Here is a 12,982-nt window from a genome sequence, read left to right as displayed (position 1 = left end):
AGTGTAAGAATTAGTGGAACAACCTTGACTATCTAATGGGTTGTAATAAAATAAAAGTATTTACAGTCCTCTAACTTTTGAAATGGAGTCAGAAGGTTAGAGTTACAGTTTGAATATCTCAAAATAAACTAAACGTCCTTCTTATTTGGGTTTCTAATTCAAGTTTTGTTAAGGACAAATTTTAATCATCTGGTGATTAAAGCAGACTTATCATATCAAATGGCGGCAGCTATTTCACATTTATTAGTCACGATATCGTCCAAGCCTAAACAGCCCGGAAATGTAGCCATTATAAGGCGTTTCTACAAACAAAAGATCAACAAATTGCATCCTACATTTAAAGAAGTGAAAGGTTGGAGGATGGTAGGAAAACTTAGGATCACCAGATTAATACAAGTTCTGTGAAAACTGGTGATCAATAATGAAAGCTCCTCAAGCACCAACTCACTCACGTCAATATTTTGAAAGTATACATTTCTTTTGGTTATCTTGGTATTACCAAATGTCAGCTCTGTGTGTTGTCCAACAGACTACCGCTTGTTTCTCTCAGGAAGATGTGGACAGGGACAAGACACGCTTCAATGATCTATCACGCCAGACGGCACTTCCCAAAGTGAGAGTGGTTTGATAAAGCCCTATATACATTTTTTCCAACTTCTTTTTTATTAAGAAACATGATAAACAATACCGCTGATATAATTAAAGTAAATTTTTTACAAAACAAGATACAACCATTAGCACAGTGGTCCTGCCACCGTACCCCACCCACAAAACACCAGGTGGTACACCATCTGTTAAGTAGGTTGCATGTACCTTTAATTGAAATCAGCAACATCAAGAGGAAAAGAAAAAAAACAGGCCTTTGCAAAACTCACTGACAAGTCCAGGATGTAATTCAGCCTTTTAATTCAGGTTTGTTGGAACAGGAATAAATCAAAAAGTTGCAGGACACCATCCCTCAAAGGACTGGAGTTGCTGACCCCAGCACTAAATGGATTTTTGAAATGTTTTTAGACTAAGATGCATTATGATGTCTTCCAGCCACTTGGAAGTGCTAGGCAATTTGGTGATTTAAAGTGTAACAAAATCTCCCATCATGCAAGTACGGTACAGAATGCTACTATATCATTAATCAGCTTTGCATTACAGAACAGTTGATACAGTGCTGAGAGTAGTTGAACAAGCATTAGGTTGTAAGTTGAGGCCTATAACTACAACTAAAAACTCAGCAAGATTTTGAGCTCCATTTCCACCAGCTTGTGATTAACTGAGTCACCATTGCTAGGCGACAAGACATACACTGAGGTAAGGTCGAGAATAAATCTGAAGAAGGCAGTAAAAGCTAGTCTTCAAATTGAAGGCTGGGTTTTGTGAAGGATGGAGCCCCTTAATTTGGACACACTCCATATGTATATTTTTAGTGGCTGAAATGCTTCGTATTGATGGAAAAGAAAGAAAAGAAACCAGAAAAGCTGAGTAAATTTAAAGCCATTACGATTTTCAGAAATAGTATCACAATTGCTTGTTTTCCTGACATCTTGCAGCCCAGTAAGAAAATCAGGATGCTGTCTATTTTACTTTAACTAGGTCAAAACCATTACCAAACCATAAGAAATAAATGGAGGACAAATCTGAATATCCTGTTGACAGCTTGATCATAATTACTAATTAACATCCATCCATTTTCTTCCGTTTATCCAGGGTCGGGTCACGGGAGCTGCAGCCTAAGTAAGGAGACTCAGACTTTCTTGCTAATTAACAGCATTCTGTAATTATGTAGTTACCAAGACAGCATTCACGTTATTACATTTCCCCAAAACCTGTTTGTAATTGTGAGTTGGTTGCATTTCTAATAAACAGGTTTGAAAGAAGAAATACTCTGCCAACCTTCAGTCACCTTTCTTACAGGTTCCAGGATAAGCTCTGGCTTCGGCAGGGATTACGTCTGTGTGCATCCATCAATAGACTGTCTGTTACTGAACAAGGTCAAAAGATTCAAAAGCATATCTCTGCAACTGAAATCATAACTGGGAAGTGACATACTATAATCAGTAACAATAATGAAGCTGCACTACTAACTATAAATTTGAAAGTATTTTCCTCCACCCACCCTTCAAAAAGCAACTTTTTCTGATGCTGATCTATGAAGAAATATATGTGTTTTCAGACCAAGCATGCAACACTAAGGCAGCACCAGGTGAAGCAGAATATAACGGTTTGTTTTGGCGTAAAACGGGTCTGACCTTTTCATACTCACTGCTCTAATACTTCATGGCAGCGAGGTTTGGCTTCATGCATGAATCTCACATGCAAGCTTTGAGCAACTGCAGTTACAGAAAGTTAAATACACACATTTTTAAAAGCTTGGCTAGACTCCTGGATAATTTAAATCCTTATCTGTCTCTCTGCCGGTTTAAATTCATTATTACATGTATATTAGTGAGCGATAACGTGCAAATTGGTTTTCTTGCAAGAAAGGTAGCTCCTGGTGGGAAAATGAGGAAGGAAATGAAAAGTGATCCAGAGAATTGCAGCAGAGCTTGGCCTCAATGCAGATAATGTGCAATCACATAGACAAGAGAAATTGCAAAAGATGATACAGACAAACTGACCTGCACGACTGATTTGGGAGATTGATATGCTGACAGTCTACATAATGAAAGTTGAAATTTTGACTGGGGCAAGGCAAAGATGGAAATCCAACATGGAGCCAAGCCCAATGGATTTAGAGTCATATTATATGCTTCAGTGAGCGAAGGGATACTAGTAATAAATCAAATTTTAGTCTAGAAGTAGAGAAGAAGAGCAAAGAGGGAGATGGTTAAGAGGTCTACTGAGAACAGGACCAGAATGATTTGAGAGATTTTTGGATTCGGTTAAAGGCAGACGGAGGATAATCTGCCCAGAATCATCAGAGCACTCCTTGCTTTGTATTCCTGCCTGAGCATCTTTAAAATTGAAAATCTGAAGCAAAGGAAGAGGAACGTAGGAGGAAACACCCTGGGAGGAAAGAAGACTTTTACCACTTCTGCTCACACTTTGCTTTACTTCCTCTCCGTCTTCCAAATTCAACTTTTCCCCCTTTCTTCTGGGGAAATTTTTGGTTCAAGCTGTTTTCCCCTTTCAAGCGTTTTAGTGCTTCACAGTTCACCAGCACTCAAACTCTGTGAAATAACAGATGCCAGAAATGAGTGCTTTGACTAGAGGTAGAGAAATTTAAGCTCAGTTAAATTCTCCCCTCTTTCAGAATCCAGTATATTCTAAAAGGAATCCGCTCAACTTCCCTTAAACGCTTTAAACTTGTCAACTGATCTTAAATGTTTAATAATAACCACAGATTTGCTGGTGTAATAAAACACAACCTTGTGGGAAATAAAAAAGTGCAACATAATCTCCTTTTTGTTTAACTCACTGCCATCCCATGCACAGAGGAAACAGATGCATCTGATACTACATGCCCCATTTCCACTGAATGTTACAAACAGAGAGCATGAGCAGAGCTATTTCAGGTGCAACAAAACACCAGGTGAGGCTCACATGAAACCTCTGAAGAAAAGCTTGGCATAACAAGGTACAAATGCATACATATACAATAATGCCTACCACACATAGCTTCAGAGGTCGTAGGGAACACTGATACATTGTGCAGAACCAAGGAGCACACCAGATGTGGCAGGAGCAGTTTCGTTTAAGAGTTAAATAGTAAAATAACATAATACAAGTGTGGAGGAAAGTTACCAAGACATCACAGACCTCTTAACTAACAGGGTGGGAAAGGAGAACATTAATCAGAGTAGCAGCCAAGAAGCCCATTATAACTCTAGATGAGCTGCAGAAATCCCCAGCTCTGGTGGGAGAATTTGTTGACATGACAGTGAAGCAGTAGTGAACTTCACTGATCTGGTCTTTGTTGGAGAGTGGAATTAGGGAACACACTTTGTGTTCATCCAAAACACCCATTTCCCTTAAACTGAGGTTATTTAGCTGTGAGAATAACCTCAATTCTCACTGCTAAATAAGGTGGTGGCAGCATCATGAAGTAGGGATGCTTTTTCTCATTAGGAATAGTGAAGCCAGTCAGAGTTGATGAGAAGTTGGAAAAGCTAAATGTAGAGCAGTTGTGGAAGAAAAGCTGCTGAGACGTAAGAGTGGGGCAGCAGGTAACAACCCTGCAAATACAGCATTTGTGTGTTAGAATGGTCCAATCAAATCCCACACCTCAATTCAATTAAGTAATCTATTGCAAGAATTGAAAGAAATGTTCACAGATGCTGTCCATCAATCTACCTGACAAAGTTTGGGGAAAATTTAGATGTTCCAGCAGGTGGAAACATACTTCAAAAGTGGTGGTTGTAGAATTATTCTGGAGGGGCTGAGCACAGACTTATTTCCATAAATCTGTGCTGTGTTCATTTGGTGAATCCAATCTGTGTTTTTCCATTTTTAGCCAAAGAACAATTAAAAATAATCAAAACACAACACATTTTGCTTGCTTTAATCTGGCAAATATGCACTAGATTGAAATGGCCTGTGATGTGAAATCGTGATTAGATACAATTCAGCTTGTGATTGTCTTGTAAAAAATTATTCAAATGATTTGGACACTTTCACAAGGTACTGTAGCTTACTACTGTAGCTTACTTCTATCCTGAAATTGCCTCACATTTTTCTCTTTGCAATCTCACTGAAAAAAAGAATTATAGAAAAAAGCTAAAGGTTAAATCAAACAGTAAAAGCCAAAAATCAATAATCATACAGTATACTGTATAAGCAAACACTACTCCTGCAAACCCAGAAACTGTAACAATCTAAATATAGAAGCTGTTCTTCCACTAAATTGCATGAAATTGCAAGTGTGTGTCTGATAACATGGCATGGGAGTGGCTTCATGTTGTACTGGGAATTGTGTCTAATTTTCTAGTCTTACATCGGGTTTGCATGAGTAAGAAAAAGCAATTAGGAAGCCAAACTGATGCCAAAAAGATGTAACGGACTGTACCACTCTGACAGAAGATGTGCGTTAAATCTTCAGGCGTAACCCAAAGACAACTGTTGCAACAACCCATGATTAGGTAAAAAGGTTAAAAGCATCCCTGCAGAACCGCTTTTACTATACAACGTGCCTGTTACAATCTTTATAAATTAGCACTAGATGTGCTTACTCAAAGACATAGCAAAGTTAGATGCCCTCTATTGTAGAAGAAAAGGGCAATTACATTTTACAGTGCAGCTTGGTATCAAATGTAGAGACTGTGGTTAGACGTCTTACATTTATTTAAGATACAATTCTCAGAAACATCTTGAAAAACATCTTTACGTAAACACCCTTTGCTACAGGGCAGCACTGAAAGTTGCCATCTCCATTCAGTTACAGCAATCTGGCTGAAAATAAATGAGTAAGAAGTCACTGCCGGCCTTAAAATACTGACAATGGGATTGCTGTGGTTGCTGTCAATCAGCACGCTGATTGCCACGGGCAGGGTGGATGATGGGAGGGGAGGAGACAATATGCAGTCTCATATTTGTGGTGAAGTCTGAATTTCACCATTATGTTGGATTTCAATCATTCAGCTTGGGTTTTCCTTCCAACCTCTGCAGAGCCAAAGTTATGCAAAGACCTCAAATAGGCAGAAGCTGCTTATTAATTGATGCAAAAATGCTTTAGCTCTGAGATAAAATGACAACTTTTTTTCCAGCTAAATCTGGATATTGTGCTTGTTATCGACTCGATTTTCACTGATTGATCTGAATTGTGCCAAATATCCTCACAGAAAAACAGAGAAACTGCATTAAAATAGTGCTGAGATGTATTCTAATTACTTCCAGGCAGCATTATCACAATATATGTTTTCAAAAAAGGACAAATGCAAAAGTAGAATTTGCTGTAGTAAGCCTGGATTTGGCGCTCTCATTATTTTGTCCTAAAAAAAAACAACATCTCTACTTGCAAACATGTTTATTTCCTCTCTCTGTAGTACAAAGTATTGCTTTAACAATTTAGTTTCACAACAGAAAATGTTCACATATCAGAAATTTATTTTAGGGATTTTAGCTGGAGGTTTTATGAGCAACTAGACGTTTCCATCAGGCTGCTACAGCAAAAACATAGCTGTGTGAGCAGGGAGGTAAATATCGTTCTCATAAATAGCATTGAAATGTCAGAACCTTCCACAGTTGTTCATGGAGTAAATATCTTCTCTATTTCAAAATATAAAAAATCAGTTCCAGCCAAATTAGCAGCTACAGAGGGAAAGACCATCTAACCTGATTAGTTTACAAACATCACCATCTGACAGGAGGTGATTATACCCCTGCAAAGGACAACAGCTGGAGGACAATTATGCACTTTTATTTATGTCAATACACCGATACTGATCCAAAAGTTGTTTTTTTTTATCAAATCTGTTATATGAAGTCTTCCAACACTTTTCTTTCTTCTTGGTGTTGGCAAGAAATTAATTCAGCATCAGCTGTTTCTGCAAATGTCCCCAGAATCACATTTGGATTAGCCAAACGAATAGGTCTGGTGGGTAGCTAAATATTGAGGAAGTAGTGATGATTTTACTGGGTGACAAAGTCCTGGAACCTTAAAACAGAAGATGTGACACCACAAAACACAAAGCAGGCAATGGCAGCAAATAGGAGTGTCGTTTTCCCAGAGCTCATGAAATGATGCACATCATGCTGTATGCTGTTTTTTATCGACATAGATGTTCACCATCTTGCTGTGCTTTAAGATGTGGGGATACATAATTTCCGTGTCCGTCGTGTCCATAACAGATGACAAAAGACAGGGGTTCCAACTTTAACCTGCCATCTGTAAAACTTGAAAGACCAGTTTGAGATCCATGTTTCCATTGTAGCTTAGCAGAAATAATACACAAAGCAACATATCCTTTTTTATATGGTCTATTTTGCTCTTGCTTGTTATTTTCATACTTTCTACTTAACTCTCCTGTCTTTCATTTAGAAGAATAATCCACAGGAGCCGTCATCTTTTTGGTGTAGACGTTACAAAATATTCAGAGTGAAAAACTACAGAGTTAAATACAGGCATACTTTCATCATCAACATTAAGTCAGACCAAACTTTTCCTGTTTTAGGTCAGTCAGGATTGTAACATTTTATAATAACAAGAGAGAGATTCAGTCAGAAGGTTTCATATTCTAAGATTTATATGTCTCAAAGCAATTTGGAGAAGCCCAGATGAAGTCATGGCTTCATAAGCTTTTTTATCAAAATGATATTATTTTAGCAGCAGTGGGCATATCTGCTTTAAGCAAAATTACTTATATCAAGTTATACATGTTTGTGTTAATACTCAGATACAAGTATTTTTACTCAATATTATAAGACTGTGAGATACAATACCTACCCACGCCTGCTACACAGTACAAAAAGCAAACGGCAACCTTTACATACATTCCTGCAATATCTTACAGCTTCAACCTTTGATTAGCCTTGACTTCCTATAGAACAACAACTTTTTACCATCTCAAGCCTTTGGCCATCATTTCTATACTAAAAGAAAGTTTTTTCATAAACTCTCATCCGGAAAACTGCAACAGCGTCTGTTTGGGTTACCTAATGACACTCTGGAAATGCTCCAGCAGATCCAAACCTCAGCTGCCAGGTTTCTCACCCACACCAAACCTTGGCAACACATCACTCCAGGTCTGATTCAGCAACACTGCCTTCCAGTTAGGTCTCAGATCTGTTACTAAATTCTACTTCTCACCTACAAATCCTGTCACTGCCTTACACCTCGGTGCCCCTTTGACCTCCTTCATCCCTACATTTAATTTGAGATTCTCAGATCGACTGGAACTGGACTACTCTCCATCAGCCACACAGGAATGGATACTTCAGGTGGCAGAGCTGTTAGTCACTAAACCTCAAACTTCTATAATCCTCTTCCTGTCAACCTTTGCAAAACTTAATCTCTGGATATACAAAAAAAAACACTCCCAATATCCTCTTAAACTTGACCCTTGACAGCCTGTTTTATGTGTTTTTATTCTGGTCTTCTATGTAAAGCTCACTTTGGTTGCTTTAAAAGTAGAACATAATTATTATTTTATTGCTTATTAATATTTAAGTATGTTTGATGTGTGCATAGATTAAAAAGCCACAAAGCTTTTACACAAATGTAAAAGAAGGTTTTCACATTCAAAATTAGTGCCTATATATTTATATCTCCCAATGCATAGGACAAATGGAAATGTGTGTAAGTCAGAGGATTTTATTTCATAAAAAGCAACATAAAAGGTGCTTGGTGCTCATCTTAACAGAATAAATTTGGGTATTAAAAGATAATTAAATCCTTCCTAGATTCAGACAACTACTGTACAGTTTAAATAGCAACTTATCTACTCCTATGGTGGTGCTAAAATGCAACATGCCATGAAAAAACCTGTCCATTTCTGGTATTCTCTTAAAAATAAAAAAGACTGAGATAACCTTTTTTACCAGTCATGCTTACTACATCTCCAAATATTTTGTCCCTTCTACATTAATAAGGGTGAAAATAAACTATGACATTTAACTGCTCCCAATTTTATAAACAATAAAATATCAGTCTGTGCCCTGAAAATGTTAAAATAATATGTACAGTGGCATTCCCTTCCTGGTAATCTGTGAGAATTAAAATCACTTCAAAGATTTACATGCTTACTGATTTGATAGAATATGAAACAAGACACTATATTAATTATTGTTGTGCATAGCAATCAAACTACAATGAACATAGCTGTGGCATGGAGAGAAGTTTCTTTGATAAATGCATGTAATATTAAAACCACTAAATCATTAATGACCTTGAGAGCTTGCTATTGCTGCTTACTACTGCAGCCCAGTGAATCTCGTCATAAATGCCTCAGACCCCCTGAGTAAAAGTACAAGCCATTGATAAAGATTTTAATCTTTGATTTTTGCATCATTTGTTTCAATTAGAGGGGATCCCTGCTGAGTACAAGACAAGTACAGTGACTTTAAAAAAAATATGTAGTAATCAATTTTGTATGAAAAAATTCTAACCTGTGGAAGTATCCCTTCATCAGTACACGAGCAAAAATGCCCTAGAGAAAGGACAATCAATGAGGTGAGCCTAAAAAGAAAGCTGGTTTGGCTTATGAGATTTTCTCATCACGCCATCATTAAGAACTTGGCTCTTTTTTTTTTTTAAAGAAAGGGCTCAGAACAAAAAAATTTCAATCTGTGTGTCATTTTCAACATTTCTTTATCTCATTTACTTTAACACCAATACAAATGTGCATTTGCTTTTTCCCAGTAGAGTCAATTACTTCAAAAATGCCCTTAAAACATGCAGCTCCTCAGCCATAAAACATTGCATCATCATTAGCCAATCGCAGGCGGGCAGGATTCATGGGGCTTTGTGTGGCACAGTCCTGGGGAATAAGCAGGTGGATGTGTACAAAGCTGTGACTTCACCATCGTAGCGAGATCTGATGTGTGCTGCGGTCAATAAAGAGCTGCATTAATAGCTTAAACCAACAGTTTGGTAGTGAACAAACATTTGAACCTGAAACTCATATTGTGTGCAGTGTGATCCAGCATAAACAGACTTCAACAAAGACAAGAATAGGATATGAATCAATAAAGGTCATGCCCCTGCATCTCAAATAAATATCTGATGGTAGATGGATATATGACCCAGTGCAGATCATCTGTATTTGCTTTATTACCTGAAAAGATGAGATTACGAACCTGCCAGCTCTGTAGCTAGTTTCAAAACACCACATGCCAACTATACACCATTAGCTCCCACTTTTCTTCAAACCTAAAATTACTAAATGGGTATCCATTTTCATTCATCCTAGATAATACACACCTTTAGAGTATTCAAGACCAACCTTGAACTGCTATTAAATAACTTTAAAGAGTTTTCTTTCACAGTCAGTCGAATGAGTGTGTTGTACATGTTGTCGGCAGCAAAATCCAGACACAAATCTCATTTTAGCCAAGAGATCTCGGTCACCCTATGTGCAGCCTTGTCTGTGTTCCCTGTCTCTAACAGATCTCCCCTTTCACATGTTATGATGTCTTTTAAGCATGCAGGCTTAAAAGACACCTATCTCAACCCTTGCAAGCTCTTTAGTAAGCATCAATTTGGCATAGACATGATATGGGATCAAAGATAGATACACAAGAGTGTTGGTATAAACCTCAGCTGAACATGCTTGGTGGAACATGGATATATGAACCTAAAAGGATTTAAAGACTCTGCACAATGGCAGCATTATGATGAGGAATAGCTCTCCAGTGGGCCAGTTCTGAGATTACAGCTCAACTTCTGCTTAATCAAATCTTCTATGGTTCACCCTTGAATCGCCAACTGCTCTATAAAGACGCTCCTTTCTGCAGTTACAGGAAGTGGAGAAAACCTGGCTTTGCAAATGCAAACAGCACATTTCTTCACTCACCATCTTGGGAAAGCTGAGACTGGTTTGACAAATTACTGCCTTGTTGGTGGCTTGAATGCAATTAGATTGGTCCTTGGCGGCATTATGTTCAATTAGTACTTTGAATTGCCAGCAACAGTAATGATAGCAGGTCAAAGCGATTTAAAAATCTTTTTTTTTTCATCCTGGCAAATTATTCCAAACAGCTGTGGTTCTCTAGGAAGAGAACATCCAGCCAAATTGTTCATGTTTAGGAATAAAAGGCTCCCATGGGAGCATATTCAGGCTAATCCATCTCAATCCTCCTGAGTTAGACAATGACTACAGACACAATTCAGATAAAAACTCACAATTGAATCACACACAGACACACACAACTCTGGACATTGCAAAAGGCTCCATGTCTGCAACTAATCTGAAGCTCAAACAGATTTTCCTGAGTTTACACATACAAATGAGACAGTCAGAGGAAATAACTCAAATAACTGGATAGCAATAAAAGGTAATTTACAAAACAGCTTCTCTGCTGCAGCCAAATAAGATCAAGAAAGCTCATTTAACACCAAACAGAAAAATCCCACAAGAAGACAAGTTTTTACTCTTCTACTGTTGATCTCAAAATCACACCATGCTGATCACATCCCTTAGACTAGCAGCAAGTTGCGGCTGCCTGAATCTGAACCTCCGCATCAGAACTTACCCGTCCATTTACGAGTAAACCATTTTTTTATCTTCTGTTCTTTTGAACCTCCTTTCATTCTCTCCCCGTCTTTCATGACTTCTCTCTTTGTCTCGCTTCCCTTCTAAACACCGGCTACGAGACTGTCCCTTGGTGAGCAGCAAGCGAGGGATGAAAGAGGAGGGGAGGAAGGAAAAAGGTGAGGGGAGGGAAAGAAGTAAGAGAGTGAAATTAATGTGGATGAATTCCCTGAGCCATGTGATGCTGCCTCTTCCTCTGAAAAGTCTTCACTCTTCACTTCACCTCTAATTATGTCTTAGGTGAAGGTGTTTTCCAATGAATTAAGCACACTGTCTCACATTCTTACTTAAATTTAACTCCTCCATAATATAATTTTACTCATTCCACTGAGATTTTTCTTGACTCTGTCCAGGAAGTAAATTTCAACAAGGTTTTAAATGTTGCAAAACTTCCTTCGAGATTAAAAGAGGAAAAAAGGGGATTGAAGATAAGAGGTTGGATTGAGTTCCCAGAGGAAAAGCCAGAGTATCTCTTTAAAGATAGACCCACCCATTAATCCATTTATAATACACTTTTATTAAGAGGCAGAAAGTCATACTTTCTTTTGAAATTCACCATATTATTTTGTCTTTTCTGTATTTTTTTTACACCCACACACGCCCATCGGAGCACTTTAATTCCCAAAGGTTTTCCATCTGGTTGACAGCAGCAGCTGCAACCACAACACGAATCCTCACACTTTGCTCTTATCTACACATAAAAAAACAAAAATCTGTCACTAGTCCCTCTCTCTTCCTTACACACAATCACACCCACTGACACCACCTGCTTCTCCAGTGCTACTTCTGCTCTCCACCATTTGTTGCTGCTCTCACACATGGTGCCTCCACCCAGTGTTTTTCTTCTTTTTTTCATACCACCTGGTCTTCATTAAGCAACCTCACTGCTTACACCTTATTGCTAACCTACTACCTGATACCATCTACCAGCATCACTCTCCTCAGGCGATGCTGCTCTCTATGAGCCTCTAGCCCAGCCCCCCAGCACCCCCCCCACCTCCTGCCACCACAGAGTGTAGCAGGAGGACAGCCAGCTGGTTAGATGGCATGGCACTCGGAACCAAAGGAAATACCTGCTACAAAAACAAGCATAGAGAGAGGGTTTAACATGCCTTGAGATGGTGCATTGCCCATGCTGCGACACGGACGGCTGCAGCTGAAAGTGATTGCGTTTCCTGTTCCCCCTCCTCTTTTTTTTCCTCCTCTCCACTCCTCCCTCCTCCCGTTCCTCGCTTTCTCTTCTTCACAAAGCGCTGTGTCTCTCCTTCCTCAAGCCGGTCCTCTTCTCTCCTATTCGTTCCTCGCCTTCTACCGTCCTCCTCTCCTTTGTCTCACCCTGGCTCTCTCTTGCCTCCGCCGGAACCTCCTTCGCGAGATGGCTAAGGTCCAGCAGCGGCGGTTTTGACAACACTGCGCGTGTGTGACTCTGAGCACGTGTGTGTGTGTGAAGGTGGGAGAGCTGGCGTGTGTGTGTGTGTGCATGTGAGAGTGAGAGATGGAGAGAGAGTGAGGAAAGCGATGGGCGTACTCTTTGAGCTTTTGGAAGACTGAGCATGCCGGTTCAGAGATGCTCTGCACACACACCGTAGAATGAGACAAAAAATTATTCCCAATGATAAATTTACACTCCCTCACCCACTCTATCTCACTTGCATTTCCCTTTCTTCATTCCTCCTAGCTAGACATTATACTCTCTCTCTCCTCTTAAAGACACAGGCGTTGCACTGCATTGCTACACGCCTGAGGCACATCTCATGATATGGTGACAGGGGGGAGTTCAGGAACATGGTCCTTTATGGGGC

General features: G+C 39.1%; 1 protein-coding gene across 1 annotated transcript in view; it reads right to left on the bottom strand.

The window, feature by feature from the left end:
- srcin1a (SRC kinase signaling inhibitor 1a) overlaps window positions 1-12,149 on the bottom strand; it is a 108,648-nt gene extending 96,499 nt beyond the window's left edge. Inside the window, exon 1 of the mRNA XM_081610458.1 lies at window positions 11,122-12,149. Coding sequence (XP_081466584.1) covers window positions 11,122-11,197 — 76 coding nt within the window. The 5' untranslated portion in view covers window positions 11,198-12,149. The remainder of the gene's footprint in view (window positions 1-11,121) is intronic.
- Window positions 12,150-12,982: the final 833 nt, after the last annotated feature.

The sequence above is a fragment of the Poecilia reticulata genome, chromosome 8 (genome assembly GCF_904066995.2).
Source record: "Poecilia reticulata chromosome 8, P_reticulata-male-v2, whole genome shotgun sequence".
Taxonomy (NCBI): Eukaryota; Metazoa; Chordata; class Actinopteri; order Cyprinodontiformes; family Poeciliidae; genus Poecilia; species Poecilia reticulata.
The sequence above is the reverse complement of the archived record's forward strand: the minus strand, read 5'-3'. Positions and strand labels throughout refer to the sequence as shown.